The 26932-nt window shown below is 38.7% G+C and overlaps 1 protein-coding gene across 4 annotated transcripts in view; it reads left to right on the top strand.

Annotated features, from left to right (window-relative positions):
• The window catches only part of CLCN3 (chloride voltage-gated channel 3), a 104198-nt gene that overhangs the window by 12416 nt on the left and 64850 nt on the right, over positions 1–26932 (top strand). For all 4 annotated transcript variants that reach the window (XM_066279272.1, XM_066279254.1, XM_066279262.1 and 1 more), the window contains one exon: positions 946–1121. In XM_066279272.1, coding sequence (XP_066135369.1) covers positions 962–1121 — 160 coding nt within the window. In that variant the 5' untranslated portion in view covers positions 946–961. The remainder of the gene's footprint in view (positions 1–945; positions 1122–26932) is intronic.

Here is a 26932-nt window from a genome sequence, read left to right as displayed (position 1 = left end):
CATGCGCACATGCTGCCACATCATCCTACAGAAACTGGGAGGGTTTTCCTTTTATTTGGTGCAGATTTCACATTTCCATCATCTTTTGTTGCTTTCCTATGACCAGTCAAAAGTGCACCATGACTTTATGGACACACTGTATATAAAATGGACAGTCTCACTTTCAGACCTAGTACTTTAGCCTTCTTGTTCCTTTTGCCTGTGGGTAACTTTTTTGGAAATTCCTCCAGAGATAGTTTGATATGCATAAGCAATTATATGCTCTATTCATTTCACCCCTATAAATACTGTAGTATACTGTAAATACTTCTCTGAACTTTGTTCTGTAACTTAACAATTGATCTTGGAGATTGTTTTATACCACTTCCTGAAGGAATTCCCTTTTGTAGTTGTTTATTTTTTTTGTATTTTTCCCAACAGATTTGGGGAGGCAGTCAGATAGACTCCCGCATGCACCTGACCAGGATCCATCCGGCATGCCCACCAGGGGGCGATGCTCTGCCCAGCTAGGGCATTGCTTTGTTGTGGCTGGAGCCATTCTAGTGCCCGAGGCAGAGGCCATGGAGCCGTCCTCAGTGCCTGGGCCAACTTTGCTCCAGTGGAGCCTTGGCTGCAGGAGGGGAAGAGAGAGACAGAGAGGAAGGAGAGGGGGAAGGGTGGAGAAGCAGATGGGTGCTTCTCCTGTGTGCCCTGACCGGGCATCAAACCCAGGACTTTCACACACTGGGCCAACCGGCCAGGGCCTTCATTCTTTATTACAGCTGCATAGTGAGAATTATTAAGTCATCCCAGAAGACTTAATATGATACATGTTTAATTATTGTTATGGTGAAATGAACTTAGTACTTTTTTCAATATAGAGATCAGAAGTGTCCTTTTGTCATGTTAAACTAGATGGTTATTATATGTTGGGAAAATTTTTAACAGTTTTTCCCCTTTTTTCAGATAACCAGACAGCTCAATGGAGTCTGAGCAGCTGTTCCATAGAGGCTACTATAGAAACAGCTACAATAGTATCACAAGTGCAAGTAGTGATGAGGAGCTTTTAGATGGAGCAGGTGTCATTATGGATTTCCAGACTTCTGAAGATGACAATTTGTTAGATGGTGACACAGTAGTTGGTAAGTTTGGCATTGCAGCTCTTACTATTTATAGTCATGAATATTTACTGGTCAGTATATGCTTGTTTTATTGAGGTTGCGTTTTTTTAGTAACTTTTTAAAAATTGAGGTGATTCATGTAATATCACTTTTAAAGTGTAAAATTCAGTAGCATTTAGCACATTCACAATGTTGTGTAACTACTGCTTCTTTCTAGTTCCAGATATTTTCATTTCTACTCAAAAAACCTTGTTTTTAGATAAACTTTAAAATTTAAATATAGCAATGCAGAGATGTATACAACTGTAATTGGCGTTCTCAGAGAAACAACTAATAGGACATATACTGATATGTAGGAAGAGACTTATCATGAGCAATTGGCTCACATGGTTGTGGAGGCTCACATGATTGTGGAGTCCCATGGCCTGCCATCTGCAAACTGGAGGCCCAGGAAAGTTGCTGGTATAGTTCTAGTCCAAACCCAAAGGCCTGAAAACCAAAGGGACCATTGGAGAAGTCCCATTTTGAGTCTAAAGGCCCCAGATCCAGGAGCACTGATATCCGAGGGCAGAAGATAGATGTCCCAGCTTAAGCAGAGAACAAATTTACCTTTCCTCTGACTTTTTGTTCTAGTCAGGTCTTAAACTGATTGAATGATGTCCACTTTCACTGATGAGGGCATCTTCTTTTTCATTCTCCCAATTCAAATGCTAATCTCTTCTGGAAAGACCCTCACAGACATGTAGACAGAAATAATGCCAGCTCTCTGGGCATCCTTTAGTCTGGCCAAGTTGACACATAAAAATAACCGTCACAACAATCATCAAATTCTAAGTGTAGAAATTGATGAGTTTCTACAAAGTGAACACCTCATATAACTACTCCTCTAGCAAGAAATAAAACACTGCCAGGACCCCCAGAATCCTCTCTGTTCCCTCTTCCAGTTTCAAAGGTAACTTTTATTTTGATTTCTATTACTATAGATTAATATTGCAGGTACTTAACTTTCTATAAATGGAATTATACTATATATATTCTTTAGGATCTGGAGTCATTTACTTATTCATCTATGTTGTTGACTATAACCATGGTAATTTATTTTCTTTGCTATGTACTATCCCATTGTGTAAGTATGCTGCAATATCTATTCCATATTGTTGGTATATGTTTAGGGTTTTTTTTTTCATGTTATGGCTGTTGATAAAATAATGTGACTGTGAATTTTCATGTACATGTGTTTCACTGCACATTATGTACACAAATCTGCGGGTTTTTGTCTTGGAATGGAATTCTTAGATGTCAGGGTGCGTGGATCTTGGTGCTCCGCAAGCACCACCGTGAACACAGTTCCAGAGTGGTTGTAGCATGTACGTTCTGTAAGTCATGTGTGGGAGTTGTAGTTTTTCTACATCTTCACCAATACTTAATTATCAGTTTTTGAAATTTTTGGCTATTCTAGTGTGGGTACAGTAGTCTTGAATTTTTATTTATTTATTTATTATTATTTTTTTATTTTATTTTTCTGAAGCTGGAAACGGGGAGAGACAGTCAGACAGACTCCCGCATGCGCCCGACCGGGATCCACCCGGCACGCCCACCAGGGGGCGATGCTCTGCCCCTCTGTCGTGACCAGAGCCACTCTAGCGCCTGGGGCAGAGGCCAAGGAGCCATCCCCAGCGCCCAGGCCATCTTTGCTCCAATGGAGCCTTGGCTGCGGGAGGGGAAGAGAGAGACAGAGAGGAAGGAGAGGGGGAGGGGTGGAGAAGCAGATGGGTGCTTCTCCTGTGTGCCTTGGCCGGAAATCGAACCTGAGACCCCTTGCACGCCAGGCTGACGCTCTACCACTGAGCAAACCGGCCAGGGCCTTGAATTTTTATTTTAATTTACGCTTGCCTGATGGCTTGAGTTGAGTTGCCTTTTGTATGTTCATTGGCTTTTTAGATTGCCTCTATTTGCCTATTTTGTAGGAGTTCTTTTATTCATTCTGATTGTGTAGTCAAGAGTTATATGTAGATTTTTGACTGCAAGGTGTAGGTAATTGCTGTGCCGCTAACCTTCCCCTTCCACTACCACCAAGTTCTTCAGGAATCAACTGTATAAGATTATATATTCTTACGTGTATAGTTAGAAATATATAGTTAGAATATATAGTTAGAAAAGGAAGAAATAATTTAAATAGCTTTTTAGAGTATTGTGGGTATTCTTTCAAACTGTACCGAAACTCAACAAATAATAATTTCTTAAAGGTTAAATGCAATGTGGACACTGAAACCATATTATTGACCATTTTATGAACATGTATGAATATTTAAATTAAAATTCATTGGCCACCTTGACGAGATAGCTTGGTTGGTTAGCACATCCTCCTCGAGCGCAGAGGTTGCCAGTTCGATACCTGGTCAGGGCACATACAGGAATAGATGTTGCTGTCTCTCTCTCTTGCTCTCTCCCTTCCTCTTTCTAAAAAAAAAAAATATATATATATATATATATAAAATAAAACATTAAAAATTATTTTTTTTAAATATTTTTTTGTATTTAATATTTTTTATTAATTTTAATGGGGTGACATTGATATATCAGGGTACATATGTTCAGAGAAAACATCTCTAGGTTATTTTGACATTTGATTATGCTGCATTCCCATCACCCAAAGTCCAATTGTCTTCTGCCACCTTCTAACTGGTTTTTATTGTGCCCCTCCCCTCCCCCAACCCCCTTTCTCTCCTCCCCCCACCCCATAACCCCCACACTCTTGTCCGTGTCTCTGAGTCTCATTTTTATGTCCCACCTATGTATGGAATCATATAGTTCTTAGTTTTTTCTGATTTACTTATTCTTTTTTTTTTTTTTTTTTTTTTAATTTTATTTTTTTAATGGGGTGACATCAATAAATCAGGATACATATATTCAAAGATAACAAGTCCAGGTTATCTTGTCGTTCAATTATGTTGCATACCCACCACCCAAAGTCAGATTGTCCTCTGTCACCTTCTATCATGTTTTCTTTGTGCCCCTCCCCACCCCCTCTCCCTCTCCCATTCCCCCCTCCCCCCCCCCGTAACCACCACACTCTTATCAATGTCTCTTAGTTTCACTATTATGTCCCACCTACGTATGGAATAATACAGTTCTCGTTTTTTTCTGATTTACTTATTTCGCTTCGTATCATGTTATCAAGATCCCACCATTTTGCTGTAAATGTTCCGATGTCATCATTTCTTATGGCTGAGTAGTATTCCATAGTGTATATGTGCCACATCTTCTTTATCCAGTCATCTATTGATGGGCTTTTTAGTTGTTTCCATGTCCTGGCCACTGTGAACAATGCTGCAATAAACATGGGGCTGCATGTGTCTTTATGTATCAATGTTTCTGAGTTTTGGGGATATATACCCAGTAGAGGGATTGCTGGGTCATAAGGTAGTTCTATTTTCAGTTTTTTGAGGAACCACCATACTTTCTTCCATAATGGTTGTACTACTTTACATTCCCACCAACAGTGTATGAGGGTTCCTTTTTCTCCACAGCCTCTCCAACATTTGCTATTACCTGACTTGCTAATAACAGCTAATCGAACAGGTGTGAGGTGGTATCTCATTGCCGTTTTGACTTGCATTTCTCTAATAGCTAAAGAAGATGAGCATCTTTTCATATATCTGTTGGCCATTTGTATTTCTTCCTGGGAGAAGTGTCTATTCATATCCTCTTCCCATTTTTTTATTGGATTGTTTGTTTGTTTGTTTGTTGTTGAGTTTTATGAGTTCTTTGTATATTTTGGATATTAGGCCCTTATCTGAGCTGTTGTTTGAAAATATCATTTCCCATTTAGTTGGCTTTCTGTTTATTTTGTTATCAGTTTCTCTTGCTGAGCAAAAACTTCTTAGTCTGATGTAGTACCATTCATTAATTTTTTCCTTCACTTCTCTTGCCTGTGGAGTCAAATTCATAAAATGCTCTTTAAAACCCAGGTCCATGAGTTGAGTACCTATGTCTTCTTCTATGTACTTAATTGTTTCAGGTCTTATGTTTAGATCTTTGATCCATTTTGAGTTAATTTTTGTACAGGGGGAGAGACTGTAGTCCAGTTTCATTCTTTTGCATGTGGCTTTCCAGTTTTCCTAGCACCATTTATTGAAGAGGCTTTCTTTTCTCCATTGTGTGTTGTTGGCCCCTTTATCAAAAATTATTTGACTATATATATGTGGTTTTATTTCTGGGTTTTCTAATCTGTTCCATTGGTCTGAGTGTCTATTTTTCTGCCAATACCATGCTGTTTTGATTGTCGTGGCCCTATTATAATATAGTTTGAAGTCAGGTATTGTTATGCCCCCAGCTTCATTCTTTTTCTTTAGGATTGCTTTGGCTATTCGGGGTTTTTTATAGTTCCATATAAATCTGATGATTTTTTGCTCTATTTCTTTAAAAAATGTCATTGGAAGTTTGATGGGAATTGCATTAAATTTGTATATTGCTTTGGGTAATATAGCCATCTTGATTATATTTATTCTTCCTAGCCAAGAACAAGGTATATTCTTCCATCTCATTATATCTTTTTCAATTTCCCTTAACAATGGTTTATAGTTTTCATTATATAAGTCCTTTACATTCTTTGTTATGTTTATTCCTAAGTATTTTATTTTTTTTGTTGCAATTGTGAAGGGGATTATTCTTTTGAGTTCCTTCTCAGTTGTTTCATTGTTGGCATATAGAAAGGCTATTGACTTCTGTATGTTAATTTTGTATCCTGCGACCTTACTGTATTGGCTTATTGTTTCTAGTAGTCTTTTTGTGGATTCTTTGGGGTTTTCGATGTATAGGATCATATCATCTGCAAAAAGTGATACCTTTACTTCCTCTTTTCCGATATGGATGCCTTTTATTTCTTTGTCTTGTCTGATTGCTCTGGCTAGAACCTCTAGTACCACATTAAATAAGAGTGGAGAGAGTGGACAACCCTGTCTTGTTCCTGATTTAAGGGGGAAAGCCTTCAGTTTAGTGCCATTTAATATGATGTTAGCTGATGGTTTATCATATATGGCCTTTATCATGTTGAGATATTTTCCTTCTATACCCATTTTGTTGAGAGTCTTAAACATAAAATTGTGTTGTATTTTATCGAAAGCCTTTTCTGCGTCTATTGATAAGATCATGTGGTTTTTGTTCTTTGTTTTGTTGATATGGTGTATTACGTTAACCGTTTTACGTATGTTGAACCATCCTTGAGATTCTGGGATGAATCCCACTTGATCATAATGTATTATTTTTTTAATATGTTGTTGTATTCGATTTGCTAGTATTTTGTTTAGTATTTTAGCATCTGTATTCATTAGAGATATTGGTCTGTAGTTTTCTTTTTTTGTGCCATCCTTGCCTGGTTTTGGTATGAGGGTTATGTTGGCCTCATAAAATGTGTTTGGAAGTATTGCTTCTTCTTCAATTTTTTGGAAGACTTTGAGTAGAATAGGAACTAAGTCTTCTTTGAATGTTTGATAAAATTCGCTGGTATAGCCGTCAGGGCCTGGACTTTTATTTTTGGGGAGGTTTTTAATGGTTTTTTTTATTTCTTCTCTACTGATAGGTCTGTTTAGGCTTTCTGCTTCTTCTTGACTCAGTCTAGGAAGGTTGTATTTTTCTAGGAATTTATCCATTTCTTCTAGGTTGTTGAATTTAGTGGCATAAAGTTTTTCATAGTATTCTACAATAATTCTTTGTATATCTACAGTGTCCGTGGTGATTTCTCCTCTTTCATTTTGGATTTTGTTTATATGAGTTCTTTCTCTTTTTTCCTTGGTAAGTCTTGCCAAGGGTTTGTCAATTTTGTTGATCTTTTCAAAGAACCAGCTCCTTGTTCTATTAATTTTTTCTATAGTTTTTCTGTTCTCTAATTCATTTATTTCTACTCTGATTTTTATTATCTCCTTTCTTCGGCTGGTTTTGGGTTGTCTTTGTTCTTCTTTTTCTAGTTCCTTAAGGTGTGAAGTTAAGTGGTTTACTTCGGCTCTCTCTTGTTTGTTCATATATGCCTGAAGCGATATGAACTTCCCTCTTATCACTGCTTTTGCTGCATCCCATAGATTCTGATATGTCGTATTGTCATTTTCATTAGTCTGTATATATCTTTTGATCTCTGCACTTATTTCTTCTTTGACCCATTCATTTTTTAAAAGTATGTTGTTTAGTTTCCACATTTTTTGTGGGATTTTTTTCCTCTTTTTTGCAGTTGAATTCCAGTTTCAAGGCTTTATGATCAGAAAATATGCTTGGTACAACTTCGATTTTTCTGAATTTGCTGATGTTGTTTTTGTGGCCCAACATATGGTCAATTCTTGAGAATGATCCATGTACACTGGAGAAAAATGTATACTCAGTCACTTTGGGATGAAATGTCCTGTAGATGTCTATCATATCCAGGTGCTCTAGTGTTTTGTTTAAGGCCACTATATCTTTGTTGATTCTCTGTTTGGATGACCGATCTAGAGCCGTCAGCGGTGTATTGAGGTCTCCAAGTATGATTGTATTTTTGTCAGTTTTTGTTTTAAGATCAATAAGTAGCTGTCTTACATATTTTGGTGCTCCTTGGTTTGGTGCATATATATTAAGAATTGTTATGTCTTCTTGATTCAGTGTCCCCTTAGCCATTATGAAATGGCCATTTTTGTCTCTAAGTACTTTTCCTGTCTTGTAGTCAGCATTATCCGATATGAGTATTGCTACACCTGCTTTTTTTTGGATGTTATTTGCTTGGAGTATTGTTTTCCAGCCTTTCACTTTGAATTTGTTTTTATCCTTGTTACTTAGATGAGTTTCCTGTAGGCAGCATACAGTTGGATTTTCTTTTTTAATCCATTCTGCTACTCTGTGCCTTTTTATTGGTGAGTTTAATCTGTTTACATTTAGTGTAATTATTGATACTTGTGAGTTCCCTATTGCCATTTTATATCTTGCTTTCTGTTAGTTTTGTGTCTTGTTTGATCCTTCTCTTTCGTTTTTCTATCTTTTGTTTTTATTTGGTTGTATTCCATACATCTTTCCTCTGTTGCTATCTTTTTTATCTCATGTGCTTCTGTGGTGGTTTTTTCAATGGTGGTTACCTTTGAGTAATGAAAAGGGTCCCTACCCTGTTCATTGTAGCGAACTATTTTGTAAGTACTTTTGCACTCCATCGTCCTTTGCTACTGTTAATCTCCATCTTCTCCCCCTCTTTCTTTTTGTTGTTGTCACAGTTTAAATTTGGTTTTATTGTGTTCTTCTTGGAGCTTTTACTTGTGGCTCTGTTTTTTTTTTGTTCTTTGTATCTGATTGGAGAACCCCCTTTAGTAATTCCTGGAGTGGGGGTTTTCTGATGATAAATTCCCTCATCTTTTCTGTATCTGTGAATGTTTTTATTTCTCCTTCGTATTTGAAGGATAGCTTTGATGGGTATAGTATTCGTGGCTGAAAGTTCCTCTCTTTCAGGACTTTAAATATTGGGGTCCACTCTCTTCTAGCTTGTAGAGTTTCTGCTGAGAAATCTGATGATAATCTAATGGGCCTTCCTTTATATGTTGTATTCTTCTTTTCCCTTGCTGCCTTGAGAATTTTTTCTTTGCTGTTGGTTTGTGTCAATTTCATTATGATATGCCTTGGAGTAGGTTTGTTGGGGTTAAGAAAACTTGGAGTTCTGTTTGCTTCTTGAACTTGAGGCTTTAGTTCTTTCCACAGGCTTGGGAAGTTCTCATCTATTATTTGTTTGAGTATGTTCTCCATTCCATTTTCTCTCTCTTCTCCCTCTGATATACCTATTATTCTTATGTTATTCTTTTTGATGGAGTCAGATAATTCTTGTAGGGCTATCTCATTTTTTTAAATTTTTGAGTCTCTTTCTTCTTCTCTCTGTTGTGCCTCAAGTTGCTTGTCTTCTATTTCACTAATCCTCTCTTCTATCTGACCTGTTCTATTAGCTAAGCTTGTTACTTCGTTTTTCAGCTCGTGAATTGAGTTTTTCATCTCTGTTTGATTTGTTTTTATAGTTTCAATTTCCTTGGACATATATTCTTTGTGTTCATTGAGTTGTTTTCTGAGCTCCCTAAATTGCCTTTCTGTGTTTTCTTGTATATCTCGGAGGATTTTTAGGATTTCTATCTTGAATTCTCTGTCATTTAGCTCCAAGGTTTTCAATATATTAAATTTTTTCTCCATAGATTTTTCCTCATCTAGCTGTGTTACCTCTCTTTCTTTTGTATCCATGATATTCGATTTTCTCTTCCTTAATGGCATCTGAGGGTGGTTTTGTTGATAGTATTAATGAGATTTAATAAAGAATAAAAAGTTAAAAAAAATGAAAAAAATAAAAAATCGAAAAGAGTTGTTTTTTTTAAAATAAAATTAATAATGAAATACAGAAAAATAAAATAAAAATTAAAAAAAAAGGAAATTATTCCCCCCCCTCCTTTTTTTCCTCTCCTCTCCTCTCCCCTCTTTCTTGAGAAAATCTTGTGGTGGACTGTGAATTATAACAAACAATGCCTGTGATGGAGGGCCTGAATTGGGGAAAAGTAATAAAGGGGCAAAAAAAAAAAAAAAAAAAAAAAGGAAAAAAAAAAGAAAAAAGAAAAAAAAAGAGCGTATGGACCCACAAAAAGCAAATAAGGAAAAAATTTGGGTCAAGAATAAAATGATTTGCTTTTAGGTGTTGGTTGTCTAAGAGTTATGATGAGAGGAATAAGAGGAAAACGGAAAAATGGGGGGACAAATTAAAAAATTACTATTGTATTTAGTGGAACAAAAACTAGATAATATGGAAAGCCAGGGATGGGAGCACTGCTAGTGAGTTAAAAAGGTGAAGGAAAAACCCCCCAAAATGCCACAAACATAGGTTTGAGTCCCAGATAAGATAATTTGTTTGTTATTGAGGTTTGAATGAGAGGAGATGTAAAGGAGAAAGGAAGAAACTAATATATAGGGAGAAAAGAAAGAGAGAGAGAGAAAAAAAGAGGGAACCACTAAAAGAAGAAAAAAGAAAGGAGAGAGAGAGAGAGAAGGTTAAGAGTTTTGGAGTGCAACCCTCATAGAGAGAAAGGAAGAGAAGAGAAAAGATAATGGGAGATGTAACACTTATGGGTAGTGTAGTTCAAGGAGAGGAGAGAGTAAGACCGGTAGAGAGTTAATCGGCCAAATTGGAGGAGGAAAAAAAAGTATCAAGAATGAAGATAAGAGAAACAAACGAACAAATATAATAAAATGGGATAGGTTATAAAGTCTGCAGATTATTCTTGATTTTGAGAGGTTATCGTCTTGCTTTTTCTTTTCTCTCCCTCTTCCTGGTCGGTGACTCTGTACCCCGGGTTCTGCCCCTTTGGCACGCTCAGGTAGAGGTTTGCAGTTGATAAGTCTCTATGGCAATGTCATGTATTGTGCTTTAGTCTCGTTGGCAGTCGAAGCTCATTAGCATTTATAGGCTCCGACAGTGAGAGAGTCCGTGTTCCTGGAGCCTTTCTCCTAGTCTTTCCTTCCTCAATTAGTAGCCTGATAATCCAGCTATGGGGTTGCTGCCTCCTCTGCCTGGATAGTAAGAGGCTCAAAGAGCTGGCAACTCCCCACTCTATTTCCACTCAGCACAGGGCTCTGGGTAAGGCTCAGTCAGTCAGAGCTGCTAGCATAATCAGGCGGGCTTTCTGCCCACTCAAAGACCTCTGGCTCTGCCACTCTGTCCGGTAACACAAGCGGGCACCCACTTCGGGGCGCTTGGAGGAAACTTTCACTCACTGTCTGCGACCAGGATATCCGGCCAGCAGTCTCACGCTCTGAGTGAAACCCCCAACCGCAGGGAAAAGTTGCAGCGTTGGAATTGAGTCTCGCTCCGTCCCCGTGCGCGGCTTTTGCAAGGCGCTGGGGTGGCTCGAGATTCCGCTTTGGCCCACACAAAGGCCCCTGACTCTGCCCCTCTGTGCGATAACACGGGCGCGCACTGCCGAGGCACTCGGAGGAATTGCTCACTCCTTATCTGCGCGCGCAAACCAGGATATGAGGCCGGCCGCGTTTCCCTGAGTGAAACCCTCACCAGCACGGAAAATCTCCACCGTTGGAATTAGTTCTCACTCCCTCCCGTACGTGGCTTTCCCAGGGCGCTGGGGCTGCCCAGAGACTCTGCCCTCGGCCCACAGAAAGGCCTCTGACCCTGCCTCTCCGTGGGGCAACACAGGCACCCACTCTCGGGGCCTAGGAAGAAATTCTCGCCCACTAACTGCGCACCGACCAGGAGACCAGGTAAAATGGCCGCTCCGCTTGTCTTTCTTTCTTTGGGTTTGGCGCGAGTGTTAGCTTGTATTGCCCGGGTTGCCACAGGATCAGATTTTCCTCGGCTTGGATCATCGTGCCACAGCCTGGCTCGGCCGTTTGTGCCGCAGCGGCCTGGATCTATTCACCCCCTTTGCCCGCCTCAGTTTCTATATTCACAGTTACCAGAGAAAGCCGCCCTGTTTAGGTTAGTGAGGAAGGCGGAGCATTTCTTACTCCCTATTTCCTTCTGGGTTTGGTTATATATTTAGCCAATTTTTCACTCAATCATACCTTTGGGTGTATTGCGAAGCATCTGGAAGCTCCAAGTATAGGTTTTTCTGTTTCTGGTTGAAGATCTTGTTGAGTTTTGGGGGAGATTTATCGGTATCGCTTCCTACCCCGCCATTACTCTGACGTCATCTCCTAAAAATTATTTTTAAAATTATTAAGAAAAGCCTTTGACCTATCTCGTGCTTTGAGTAGATTTGTTATCCATGCTTGATTTTATAATATCATGCATTAGTCATTTGGAAATTGATTCACTGATCTATTAGTTTGCTAGGGCTGCCCTAACAAAATACCAACCATTGAGTGGCTTAACAGAAATGTATTTTCTTACAGTTTTGAAGTCTAGAAGTCCAATATCAGGGTTTTGGCTGGGTTGATTTCTTCTGAAGCCTCAGTTTGTATATAGATGCCTGTCTTCTCCCTGTATCCTCACATGGTCTCTATATATATCTCTGTGTCCTAATCTCTTTTTTAATTTATTTTTTAAAAAGATTTTATTTATTGATTTTAGAGAGAGAGAGAAAGGGGTAGAGGAGTGGGAAGCTTCAGCTTGTAGTTGCTTCTTGTATATGCCTTGAGTGGGCAAGCCTAGGGTTTCGAACCTGTGACCTCAGCTTTCCAGGTCAATGCTTTATCCATTGTGTCCCCACAGATCAGGCCTAATCTCTCCTTTTAAGGAATCAAGTCATATTGGATTAGGGCCTACTCTAGTGTCTTCATTTAACTTTAGCTACCTTTTAAAGGTCCTATCTCCAAATAGTCATGTTCTGAGGTACTTAGCTTTAAGGGTTTTATTAGATTGAATGTTGGAGGGACACAATTCAGCACATAGCACATTTATGCCGATCTTGCTAATGTTTACACATTTCATTACACACTTGATTAACAAATCATATTTTTAAATATTGCCACCAATCTCACAATCTTATAAGATGTGTTTAAATTTGGGAAACTGACAGGCTCATAGTGGTGAATGCTTAATTTTTGTCTGAAAGCTCAACATTTATTATTGGCAACAAATACTGTTTATTGTTTTACTTGAAAAGACTGTGTCATTTTATTTATTTTGAGAAAAGTCTCCAGAAACCAGGGTCTAAATAACTATAGTTTGTATATCGGTTGTTCATTTGAATAAAAATGATGTTCCTTAAAAAAAGTTCAGCCACAACTCAAACATTCACACAAGTGCTTCCCCTCAAGATGAAAACATTGTTCAGCAGTATGAGCAAAAGTGCTTTATGTATCCTTCCCATTTGTCACACAGAATATTGAAAGGAGGTATGTTCAAGAATTGTAATTTAAAAGAACTAATTTTTACATTTTTATGTAGGACATTTGGAAGTGAAACAGGCCTTTTGTTTTCTGGGTATGCATGGGGGAAAGAATACAATGACTACTAGTACACTTTGGTGCTCCGGCTTTGATTTGTGCCAGGGGCAAGTCATATGTACTGTTGCTTTAGTTCCATAAATAGAATGAAAAAGACAAAGAATGTTGTTAGACTGAATAATGGCCCCTCTACCTCGTAATTTCTGGAGCTTATAAATATATGATTTTACATGTTAAAAGCAATTTAGTGGATTTGAGTGAACAGAGAGAATTGAGAAATTTTTCAGGATTATTTGGGTGACTACATAGTAATCACAAGGGTCCTTAGAAGAAGGAGGCAGGAGGATTAGAGTCTGAAGCAAGAGGTTGGAGTGGTAAGAAAAAGGGGCTATGAGCCAAGGGATGCAGGCCACCTCTAGAAGCCGACAAAGATAAGGAAGCAGATTATTCTCTGAAGCCTCCCGAAGGAACACAGCCCCTTGATTTCAGACTTCTGACTTCCAGAACTGTGATAGAATAGATTTGTATTGTTTTCAACCACTGAGTTTGGGGTAATTTGTTACACTAGCAGCAGGAAACTGATAAAATATATCACTTAACTGCATAAATGTATTTTTATGTTTTAACTTGCAGACCTCCTGAAAAAGATCTTGGAGATCTTCAGGGGGTGTATAAACTAACTTGTCCACACTTTGAAAACTCTGTTTTAAGATAAGCTAGCTGCAAAATGCACATTGGGTTACTGAATAAGGTAACTTGTTGTATTGTAATATATGTTATAAGATGGAAGGGCTTATTTAAAAAGGATAAAGTCTGTATATATAATGTGATCCCAGTTTTCTCACATTATTATATACACGCATGCATATTTGGAGGAAAATACACCAAAATAAAGATTTTTCCCTTGGTGATAGAATTTGGGTACTTTTTTTCTTTAAGACTCGTGGTGTTTTCCAAATTGTCATCAATTTATAAAACTGCAGATTTATAAAACAACCAAATCTTTCAAGTTATTATAAAGTATATTTGTCATTGTATAAAGCTATAACATTTTATCGTTTCTTAACATGCTTTATACTTTTAAAATATTTAGTCATATGGCAAATGGACTTTCTTTTGTACTCTTGTTGGTGGTGAAATGGCACCAGAATCTTACCACTGATTGCACCATGGTTCAGCCACCTTGGGACCTGAATTCTGGCTAGGCAAGACTCAAATAGAAGCAAAAGTTCATTTAGACTAAAGTCATAGAGGTGGAAGAAGTGAGCCAGCTGGGCTGTGTGGGCTCAGGAAACAAGTTACAGAAGCAAAAGAAGGTCCTTGGAACTTAGGAGGAAAAGAGATGTGCCTAAAGGAAGAAGGCACGGGTGGCTTAAAAGAGAGGAGATTCTCCCTTCCTCTTTCTCTCTCTCTAAAGTCAGTAAATATTTTAAAAAGAGAGAGAGAGAGAGTGCGCATGCACACATTCTGTCCGCATACACTAGGTCCTCCCTCCTAAGGGCTTTTATCCCCTCTCTAAAGGGGGAGGTCTGAGGGGAGGTCCCAGGGGAGGATCTCAGTGGAATATTCATCAGCTTTTCCAGTTGTGTCCTTTCAGGGTCGTGATCTCTACTGATTGGTTGGTGCTAGGGAAGGGGGCCGTTAGTCATTGCATCTGGTCGTCATGTCAGCCATGGCATCTCTCTAGTTTTGAGACTTTTCTGGGTCTGGAGGTGAAACATGACAGACCTAAGTCTCATCTCTAGTTTGAATAAACTCTAACTCTGTGGTCAGCAGACTCAGGTCTTTGTTCCTAAGATTACTTGATGCAGGCCAGAAAGAACATCAATGTCCTGAGGGCTTGGGGAGTGGTTGTGCAAGGGCTTGTGTAGGAGTCTTATGAATCTCTTCTCTGACCACCTTGTTCCTCCTCGAAGATGGTCCACCACATGACTACTGACATGTTAGGGGAGGGGCGGTCAGGGGACTTGCCGGGACCACATGACCAGTGGTATGAAAAGTCAGGGGGTCTAAACAGAATGACCAGCAATATTGTAGGGGAGGAAAAGTCACCCCGGGGAAAAGGCCCTTGTTTTCCCAGTTTTGCCCATTGGGAGACACCCAGGACTTTCTGCCCTGGTGACCTTCTGTAACCTGGCCTATCATTCCGGCTCTGCTCATACCTGTCTAACTGCCTACTGCGCTCTTGCCCAGGGCCTTGTAAATGTTAGTTTTGGGTTTGTGCCTGGGTGTCATATCTTCAGGTCTTTGTATCTGTTTCCTTTGCCTATAATATCATTTACTACTTGTACATTGCTTCTTAGGTTAGATGTCACTTCCTCTAGAAAGCCTTACCTGACTTCTAGGTTTGGGTTGAGGCCCCTCTCTGTAGTAAACCGTTTTGCTTCTGTTGTATCTGCTTTCTTGACTTTCCTTATTTGTCTCTTTTGTTTATAGCTACATTATCCTTTAGTATAATTATCCTACTAATCCTTATTGGCTTATAGGTCATTTATTTTACTGTTTAAATAGTTCTGTTTAAGGCTACTCCATTATGTATTGAGTACCTATTTTAACTCTTGATGAACAGTCTTTTTCCTTATTTCAAATCTTTGTGGGCAGAGGGGCTATTAGTATATCATGGACAGCCACATATGCTATTTATTTCATCCTCCCTTTTTATAGTGTCTAATATATTGGCATACACACAGTAAAAACTCATTAAAGGTTTACTGTCTTGTAAAATATTCATCTAGTTAATGTATTAGCTAGTCATATTTTATAATATTTAGGAATCTTTTTTTTTAGTTTATTGAACTATAGTAGTATGGACATATACAAAAAAGTTTTGATTTAAATGAACACCTATGAAATTGGTAGGATATTTAGTGGATTAACAGGAACTGTATCACTCACCCATATTGTTACAACTTCATTGCTCAGAGGCCCACCAAAATGGTAGTGTCCTCCAGGACAAAAAGACCCAGGAGGGAAGATATTGGCTATATTAATATTTAGCTCCCTGACATTAGTGTCATTTGTTTTTCAATTTTCTTATTTGAAAAATGAATGCAAAGTATTTATTCTACCTACCCAACTCATATTACTTTTGGGACAAAATAGAAGAATATAGTAAATGAAAGTATAGGAGTGTTACTATCATACATGAGAGTCGCCTGACCTGTGGTGGCCCAGTGGATAAAGGGTCAGCCTGGAATGCTGAGGTCGCCTGTTTGAAACCCCGGGCTTGCCTGGTCAAGGCACATATGGGAGTTGATGCTTCCTGCTCCTTCCTCCCTTCTCTTTCTTTCTTTTCCTCTCTTTCTTTCTCTCTTTTTCTTTCTCTTCCTCTTCCTTTCTCCTCTCTCTAAAATGAATAAAAATAAAATCTGAAAAAATTTTATTGTACATGAGAGTCCTCTGTGGTAATTTTGGCTTGGGTGCTTAAGGTTTAGTCTTATGTATACTTTGCACTGCCATCAAATGGATTACATAAGGGGATTTAGGTAGATTTTCTCGAGTTCATAAAAATCTCATATGGTTTACTTCAGGACTTAGTAATGAATGATTTAGATTGCCTTGAAGAAATGCTGATTCTGGAACTGAGAGAAAATACAACATGAGCCCAGAGTACGGGTGGTGTCAGAAGAAGGAAGGGTGTGTAGTACTCACAAACACAGAAGGATGAGGGCATGTCATAGGAACAGGAAAACCCGCAAGGGCTCCTACATGGCAATGACTGGAACAATTTGAGCAACAAAATAAATAAGGTAGAATTGAATTATAAACAAAGTGAAGTAAATATTAATGAGCATATGTATTAATAAATGATATAAACAGAAATGATTGAACAAATAAATAAATGGGGAAAAGGGACAAGTCTTCCTTATAGTATTCCAGATAACTTATGTACCTGTTCTATCCTCATGGAGGATAAGCTTCATCCCTACCTCCTTCTCCCTGGAGGGGAGGCCAGATCTTGCATCTGAAAAAAAGGGAAAAATAGGAACTTGGCAGTGGAGAAACCTGGTAGACACTATCATAACCCAAATAGTGAAAGTTAATATCCCCAGTGATGACGTGGATATCAGATAGCTCTAATACGTGACAAGAAAGGCACTTCAGTGTTGTGGTATTTTTTTGGCAAGACCCATAACCCCAGTCTAACCACAAGAAACAGAAGACAAACCTAGACTCTGGGGACATTTTACAGGATATTTAACCAGTCAACGTCATGAAAAACAAGGAGAGAATGCAAAACTGTCAATAGACCAGAGTAGTTTAGGGAGGCAAGAGAACTAAATGCAGTGTAGTGTTCTGGATTGGAACCTAGAACAGAAAGAGGACATTAATAGAGAAACTGTGGTGAAATCTAGATAGGGGCTGGAGTTTACTTAATAATAATGTGCCAATGTCAGTTTCTCAGTTCAGACCAATGTCCCATGGAAATTTAAGGTGTTAATAGTTGGAGAAACTGAGTTAGAGGTATTCAAGATCTCTTTCTACTACGTTTGCAACTTTTATATAAATATAAAGTTAGTCCAAAATAAATTTGATTATAAAAAATTAGAGTTAATTTTTTAAATAGTAAAAGCCAAATGTTCTTATTGTAGGGAATATAAATGATAAAGGGAAGTAAATGAAAATCACTCATAGTCCTACTACCTGTAGATAACTGATTATTTTGGTATATGTTTTTCTAGACTTAGTCTTATGCATATGTCATTCAGCACGTAATTATTAGGCTCCTTTGTTAGGCAGCCACCTTGCTAGGTGCTCAGGATAGAGTGGTGAAAAAGAATGCTGTGTGTCTCTTATGGAGTTTGTGCTCTAATGAGAGAGAAAACCATTAAAATAAATTCATAACAAACAATTATAGCTGTGATATACTAAGTGCTGAAAGCAAGTATGGGTGTGAGAACTTGGGGGGAATTCAGATGTATCTAAATGAGAAGTCTGGCTGGTGAAGGAAGGGTGGAATAGGGGTGCAGGGAGCTTGAGTGCAGTGTGCAGCTGAGGGCAGAGGGAACTGCTTGTGAGAAAATCCTCTGGAGGAAGGAGCTTGGAGCTATAGAACAATGGCTGGAGGGTGAAGAATGAGAGCCAGAGAGTGTAGAAGGAGAGCCAGAGAGTGTAAGAACTTCAGTTGAAGAGGTAATTAGGTGAGGTCAAAATCATACGTTTTAAGGTGTTGGCACTTTTCCCCAGGAGTGATGGGAAACCATTGAAAGGTTTTAAAGCAGAGAAGTAATATCTGTAAATTTTCAGCCTCTGTGTGAGCAAATGGATTGGTAGGAAGGTAAATGTAGGACTAGTCTAGAAGGTAGATGGTGTCTCTGGCATAGCTGCAGGTGGAAAGTAGACTGATTCAAAATAGATTTAGAGGTAAAATCAGCCAGACATGCTGATTGTTTGGATGTGGCTTGAGGAGGTTTAAGGAGAGTTAAGTGATTATAGTTCTAGCATATGAAAGTGATAGTGCCATTTACCAGGCGGGGAGTCTGTTAGTTAATAAAGCATTGCCTTATAGTACAAAAGTTTATCTTAATTTTTTTAGTGTTATTTTAAAATTTATTTTTGATTATAGTTGACATGTAATGTTATATTAATTTCAAGTATACAACATAGTGATTCAATTTATACACCTTATAAAGTGATCACAGTAAGTCTGTCACCATACAGTTATATTATTGACTGTATTCTCTATGCTGTGTACATTACATCCCAGTGACTTATTTTATAACTAGAAGTTTGTACTTTTTATTTTTAATTTTACCATTGATTTGAGAGAGAGATACAGAGAGAAGCATCAATTTGCTGTTCCACTTAGTTGTTGCATGTAGTTGTGTACTCATTGATTGCTTCTTGTTTATGCCCTGACTGGGGATTGAACCCAGGACCTCAGTGTGCCAGGACCACCTGGCCAGGGCCAGTTTGTACTTCTTTATTCCTTTTTCCTTTCTCCCCATTCTCTCACTCCCTTCCACAACCATCAGTTTTTCTTCATCTGTGAATTTGTTTCTGATTCATTTAGTGTTTTAGATTTTATATGTAAGTGAAGTCACATAGTATTTATCTTTCTATAACTTATTTCACTTAATCTAGGTCCATCTGTATTGTTGCCTGTGTCAAGATTTCACTCATTTTTATGGCTAAGTAATTTTCCATTGTGAATATATATGGGTATGTATATGTATGTGCATACACACACACACCCCCCCCCCCACATTTTTTTAAGTTAGAGGAGGGGGAGACACAGACAGATTCCTGCATGCACCCCATCTGGGATACACCCCGCAAGGCCCCTGTGGGATGCTCTGCCCATCTTTGACCATTGCTCAGCAACTGAGCTATTTTTAGCACCTGTGCCAAGGTTCCACAGGGTCATCCTCAGTGCCAGGGGTCAACTCGCTTGAACCAGTCAAGCCATGGCTGCAGGAAAAGAAGAGAGAGAGAGAAGAGGAGGGGGAGTGGAGAAGCAGATGGTTGCCTCTTCTATGTGCCCTACCTGGGAATCAAACCTGGGATATTCACATGCTGGGCTGATGCCCTACCACTGAGCCAACCAGCCAGGGTCATATATACCACATCTTTACCCATTCGATAGACACCTAGGTTGCTTTCTTTTTTAAAAAATATTTCATTTAGACAATTAATTTTAACGGGGTGACATTGATCAATTAGAGTACATAAATTCAGAGAAAACATTTCCAGATCGTTTTGACATTTGATTATGTTGTATACCCATTACCCAAAGTCAAATTGTCTTCCATCACCTTCTATTTGGTTTTCTTTGTTCCCCTCCCCTCCCCCACCCCTCCCTTTTCTTCCTTCCCCTCCCCCTGATAACCAGCACACTCTTGTCCATGTCCCTGAGTCTCATTTTTATGTCCCACCTATGTATGGAATCATACAGTTCTTAGTTTTTTCTGATTTATTTATTTCACTCAGTGTAATGTTATCAATGTCCATCCATGTTGTTATAAATGATCCAATATTATCATTTCTTATGGCTGAGTAGTATTCCATAGTATCAATATATATGTACCACATCTTCTCTTTCCAGTTATCTGTTGAAGGGCTTTTTGGTTGTTTCCATGTCTTGGCCACTGTGAACAGTGCTGCAATGAACATGGGGCTGCATGTGTCTTTACGTACCAATGTTTTTGAGTTTTGGGGTATATACCCAGTAGAGGGATTGCTGGGTCATATGGTAGTTCTATTCTTAATTTTTTGAGGTACCACCATACTTTCTTCCATAATGGTTATACTATTTTACATTCTCACCAACAGTGAATGAGGGTTCCTTTTTCTCCACAGCCTCTCCAACACTTGTTATTACCTGTCTTGTTGATACTAGCTAACCTATCAGGTGTGAGGTGGTATCTCATTGTAGTTTTTATTTGTATTTCTCTAATAGCTAATGAAGATGAGCATCTTTTCATATATCTGTTGGCCATTTGTATTTCTTCCTGGGAGAAGTGTCTATTCATATCCTCTTCCCATTTTTTTATTGGATTGTTTGTTTGTTTGTTGTTGAGTTTTATGAGTTCTTTGTATATGTTGGATATTAGCCCCTTATCTATGCTGTTGTTTGAAAATATCATTTCCCATTTAGTTGGCTGTCTATTTTGTTATCAGTTTCTCTTGCTGAGCAAAAACTTTTAGTCTGATGTAGTCCCATTTATTTATCTTTGCCTTCGTTTCCCTTGCCTTTGGAGTCAAATTCATAAAATACTCTTTATGGCCAAGGTCCATGAGTTTAGTACCTATGTTTTCTTCTATGTAATTTATTGTTTCAGTTCTTATATTAAGGTCTTTGATCCATTTTGAATTAATTTTAGCACAAGGAGACAAACTGTAGTCCAGTTTCATTCTTTTGCATGAGGCTCTCCAGTTTTCCCAGCACCATTTGTTGAAGAGGCTTTCTTATCTCCATTATCTCCATTATTTCTTATCTACAGTTTTTGGCTCCTTTATCAAAGATTATTTGACCATATATATGTGGCTTTATTTCTGGGTTCTCTATTCTGTTCCATTGGTCTGAGTGTCTTCTTTTTCTGCCAAAACCATGCGGTTTTATAATTAATTTGAAGTCAAGTACTGTAATGCCCCCAGCTTCGTTTTGTTCCTTAGGATTACTTTGGCTATTAGAGTTTTTTAATAGTTCCATATAAACCTGATGATATTTTGTTCCATTTCTTTAAAAAATGATGTTGGAGGGTTCGATTCCCGGCCAGGGCACACAGGAGAAGCGCCCATTTGCTTCTCCACCCCTCCGCCGCGCTTTCCTCTCTGTCTCTCTCTTCCCCTCCCGCAGCCGAGGCTCCATTGGAGAAAAGATGGCCCAGGCGCTGGGGATGGCTCTGTGGCCTCTGCCTCAGGCGCTGGAGTGGCTCTGGTCACAACATGGCGACGCCCAGGGTGGGCAGAGCATCGCCCCCTGGTGGGCAGAGCGTCGCCCCATGGTGGGCGTGCCGGGTGGATCCAGGTCGGGCGCATGCGGCAGTCTGTCTGTCTCTCCCTGTTTCCAGCTTCAGAAAAATGAAAAAAAAAAAAAATGATGTTGGAATTTTATGGGAATTGCATTAAATTTGTATATTGCTTTGGGTAATATGATCATTTTGACTATATTCTTCCTATCCAAAAACAAAAGGAATATTTTTCTATTTCATTGTATCTTTTTTGATTTCCCTTAACAATGCTTTGTGGTTTTCATTATATAAGTCCTTTATGTCATTTGTTATGCTTATTCCTAGGTATTTTATTTTTTTTGTTGCAAGCATAAAAGAGATTTTTTTTTTCCTTTTTGTATTTTTCTGAAGCTGGAAACGGGGAGAGACAGTCAGACAGACTCCCGCATGCGCCCGACCGGGATCCACCCGGCACGCCCACCAGGGGCGATGCTCTGCCCACCAGGGGGCGACGCTCTGCCCCTCCGGGGCATCGCTCCGCCGCGACCAGAGCCACGCCAGCGCGTGGGGCAGAGGCCAAGGAGCCATCCCCAGCGCCCGAGCCCTCCCCGCTCCACTGGAGCCCTGGCTGCGGGAGGGGAAGAGACAGAGAGGAAGGAGGGGGGGATGGAGAAGCAAATGGGCGCCTCTCCCACGTGCCCTGGCCGGGAATCGAACCCGGGTGCCCCGCACGCCAGGCCGACTCGCCAGGGCCAAAAGAGATTATTTTTTTGATTTGTTTTCTGATATTTCATTGTTGGCATATAAGAAGGCAATAGACTTCTGTATATTGTTTGTATCCTGCGACCTTACTATATTGGTTTATTGTTTCTAATAGTCTTTTTGTGGAGTCTTTGGGGTTTTCAATGTACAGTATCATATCATCTGCAAAAAGTGAAACCTTTCTTTGGGGTTTTCAATGTACAGGATCATATCATCTGCAAAAAGTGAAACCTTTACTTCTTCTTTCCCAATATAAATGTCTTTTATTTCTTTCTCTTGTCTGATTGCTCTGGCTAGAACTTCCAGCACTATGTTGAATAAGAGTGGAGATAGTGGGAAACCTTATCTTATTCCTGATTTTAGAAGAAAAGTCCTCAGTTTTATGGCATTTAATAGGATGTTAGCTGATGGTTTGTCATAAATGGCCTCTTTATGTTGAGATATTTTCCTTATATACCCATTTTGTTGAGTGTTTTAAACATAAAATGATGTTGTATTTTATCAAATATCTTTTCTGCATCTATTGATAGAATCATGTGGTTTTTGTTCTTTGTGTTTTGTTGATATGGTGTATTACGTTAACCATTTTACTTGTGTTGAGCCATCCTGTGATTCTGGGATGAATCCCACTTGATCATGATGTATTATTTTTTTAATATGTTATTGTATTCGATTTGCTAGTATTTTGTTTAGTATTTTAGCATCTGTATTCATTAGAGATATTGGTCTGTAGTTTTCTTTTTTTGTGCTGTCCTTGCCAGGTTTCAGTATGAGGGTTATGTTGGACTCATAAAATGTGTTTGGAAGTATTGCTTCTTGTCCAATTTTTTGGAAGACTTTGAGTAGAATAGGAACCAAGTCTTCTTTGAATGTTTGATAGAATTCACTAGAATAGCCGTCTGGCCCTGGACTTTTATTTTTTGGCAGGTTTTTGATAGTTGTTTCTATTTCCTCCCTGCTTATGGGTCTGTTTAGGCCAGTGGTCAGCAAACTCATTAGTCAGCAGAGCCAAATATCAACAGTACAATTGAAATTTCTTTCGGGAGTGAAATTTTTTTAACTTAAACTATATAGGTAGGTACATTCCTTATCGGGGTAGCGCCCTCACGTGGTATTTTGTGGAAGAGCCACACTCAAGGGACCAAAGAGCCGCATGTAGCTCATGAGCCGCAGTTTGCCAACCTCTGGTAGGCTCTACTTCTTCATGACTCAGTCTAGGAAGATTGTATTGTTCTAGGAATTTATCCATTTCTTCCAGATTGTTAAATTTGGTGGCATATAGTTTTTCATAGTACTCTATGATAATTCTTTGTATATCTATGATATCTGTGGTGATTTCTCCTCTTTCATTTTGGATTTTGTTTATATGAGTCCTTTCTCTTTTTTCCTTAGTGAGTCTTGCCAAGGGTTTGTCAATTTTGTTGATCTTTTCATACAACCAGCTTCTTGTTTTATTGATTTTTTTCTACAGTTTTTCTGTTTTCTATTTCATTTATTTCTGCTCTGATTTTTATTATTTCATTTCTTCGGCTGGTTTTGAGTTGCCTTTGTTCTTTTTCTAATTCCTTAAGATGTGATGTTAAGTTGTTTACTTGGGCTCTCTCTTGTTTGTTCATATAGGCCTGTAGTGATATGAACTTCCCTCTTATTACTGCTTTTGCTACATCCCAGAGATTCTGATATGTCATATTGTCATTTTTGTTTGTCTGTATGTATCTTTTGATCTCTGCTTTTATTTCTTTTTGACCCACTCATTTTTTAGAAGTTATATTGTTTAATTTCCACATTTTTGTTGGTTTGTTTACTTCCTTTTTGCAGTTGAATTCTAGTTTCAAAGCTTTATGGTGAGAAAATATGCTTGGTTTAATTTCAGTCTTTCTGAATTTGTTGATGTTAGTTTTGTGGCCTAACATATGATCAATTCTTGAGACTGTTCCATGTACACTGGAGAAAAATGTATACTCTGGCGATTTGGGATGAAATGTCCTGTAGATGTCTATCAAATCCGGTTGTTCTAGTGTTTTGTTTAAGGCCCATATTTCTTTACTGATTTTCTGTTTGGATGAACAATCTAGAGCCCTCAGCGGTGTATTGAGGTCTCCAAGTATGATTGTATTTTTGTCGGTTTTTACTTTTAGATCAGTTAGTAAATGTCTTATATACTTTGTTACTCCTTGGTTTGGTGCATATATATTAAGAAATGTTATGTCTTCTTGATTCAGTGTCCCATTTATCATTATGAAATGACCATTTTTGTCTCTTGATTACCTTTGCTGTCTTGTAGTCAGCATTGTTAGATATTGTTACACCTGCTTTTCTTTGGATGTTATTTGCTTGGAAAATCATTTTCCAAACTTTCACTTTGAATTTGTTTTTATCCTTCTAGCTTAGATGTGTTTCTTGAAGGCAGCATACAGTTGGATTTTCTTTTCTGATCCATTCTGCTACTCTGTGTCTTTTTATTGGTGAGTTCAGTCCATTTACATTTAGTGTAATTATTGACACTTGAGAGTTTCCTGTTGCCATTTTATATATTGCTTTCTGATAGCTCTGTATCTTGTTTGGCTCTTTTGTTTTTCTGTCATTTGTTTTTGTTTGGTTGTATTCCATACTTCTTTCCTCTGTTTCTTCTTTTTCTCAGCCATGTGTTTCTGTGGTGGTTTTTTCAGGGGTGGTTACCATTGAGTAATAGAAAGGATATACATCATATTCATTGTAGTACATTATCTCATGAGTGCTTCTGCACTCCATCCTCCTTTGCTACTGTTAATCTTTGTCCTCTCCTCTTTTTTGTTTTTGTTGTCACAGATTAATCTTGTTTTTATTGGGTTGGGGAATAAGTTCATAGCGTTTTTACTGAAGACTTTTATTTAAACAAAAAACAATAATTATATCAATAAGTTAATCAATTATATATTCGCCATTGCTGTTTACAACCTCTTCCCACCTCTCGACTACTTTGTTGATGCCGTTCTGCCAAAAATCGCCTGGTCTGGTGTCAAAGAAGTTGTTGAGCCAGTTTTTAAGGACCTCTTTGTTATCGAAGGTAACGACCTTCATATGGTCTGACAGGGAGCGGAAAAGATGGTAATCAGTCGGTGCAAGGTCCGGAGAATACAGCGGATGCTGAAGGACCTCCCATTCGAGCTCTTGGAGTGCGGCTTTGACGACTTGTGCAACATGGGGCCTGGCGTTGTCGTGAAGGAGTATGGTTTGACCATGTCGATCAGGTCTTTTCAGTCGAATAGCCTCATTCACGCGGTGTAGCTGGGCAATGTAGAGCTCCTTGTTGACCGTGGCATTCTTTTCGAGCATTTCCCAGTTCTTCATCGAATTCAGAAGGCCTTCCGCTGGGGCACGTGTCATCGACGTCAAAGTTGCCATTTTTGAACTTTGCAAACCATTTCCGTGCTGTAGACTCGCCTATGACACCTTCTCCATACACATCGCAAATGTCCCGGGCTGCTTTGGCAGCTTTTTGACCTCGATGAAAAGCAAAGAAGAGCAGGTGTCGAAAATGTTGATTTTTGCCTCCTGGGTATTCCATTTCTAAGCCTCAAAACTAATAAAAAATTAAATAACTCAAAAATACAATTAACATAGTTTTGTAGAACAGAAAGAGTTTTATCGAATGAATACTTACCCTTTGCCAAACAGCAAACAAATCGTTGTAAAATAAAAGAAAATATAAAAACACTACGAACTTATTCCCCAACCCAATATTTTGATCTTGATGGAGCTTTTACTTGTAATTTTGTTTTGTTTTGTTCTTTGTATCTGGTTGGATAACCCCCTTTAGTATTTCCTGAAGTGGGGGTTTTCTGATAAATTCACTCATCTTTTCTATATCTGTGTTTTTATTTCCCCTTTGTATTTGAAGGATAGCTTTGATGGATATAGTATTCTTGGCTGGAAATTCCTCTTTCAGTACTTTAAATTTTGGGGTCCAATCCCTTCTGGCTTGCTGAGAAATCTGATAATAACCTAATGGGCCTTCCTTTATATGTTGTATTCTTCTTTTCCCTGGCTGCCTTGAGAATTTTTTCTTCATCATCGGTTTTTGATAATTTCATTACTATGTATGGGTCTTGGAGTAGGTCTGTTTGGATTAAGGCTGTGATGGCGAACCTATGACATGTGTAGCCATATTCAGTGACACGCGCCCTCATGCAGGCACATACCAGAGAAGTATAGGGCCGCATGCAGAGAAGGACATTTCATCCTCAGCTCCTACATGACCAGGTGCAGTAGCCGAGGATAAATCATTTGCTGTAGTGTAGACACTCTGTGCCGGAGGTCTGTAGGCCAAAACAACAGAACTCCGTCACAGAGTGTCTGGTTCTCGGACTTCCGGTTAGGCTGTTAGGGGATCATTGACCTCACTTCCTGCCGGTGGAGCAGGGAGCAGCAAAATGCTGCGGGGGACGCATCTCTGGGGGCCCTGTGATTGCCATTACCAGCAACCATATAACCATAGCAACCATCATCCAATCTACTGTTCTGGGGTGTGGTGGATTTCTAATTGACCATCATTACTGAGATAAGGAAGGTGGAGGCTGGGAGAGGCGAGGGCCTGTGATATGGATGTGGTTTCCCACCATTAGAAATAGCGGCAGCCATCTTAATTTACATGAGATGCAACTTGCAGAATTTCTTTTTTTTTTTTTTTTTTTTTTTTTTTTTTTTTTCTCTTTCTTTTTTTCCTTTTTTTTCTCATTAAACTTTGTTTTAATGGGTCTCAAAATTCTGTGACAGGTTTTTGGTCAAGTTGTTTCCATTAAAAAGTATTGATTTTTAAAA

This window comes from Saccopteryx bilineata, chromosome 1 (genome assembly GCF_036850765.1).
Source record: "Saccopteryx bilineata isolate mSacBil1 chromosome 1, mSacBil1_pri_phased_curated, whole genome shotgun sequence".
Lineage (NCBI taxonomy): Eukaryota > Metazoa > Chordata > Mammalia > Chiroptera > Emballonuridae > Saccopteryx > Saccopteryx bilineata.
The sequence above is the reverse complement of the archived record's forward strand: the minus strand, read 5'-3'. Positions and strand labels throughout refer to the sequence as shown.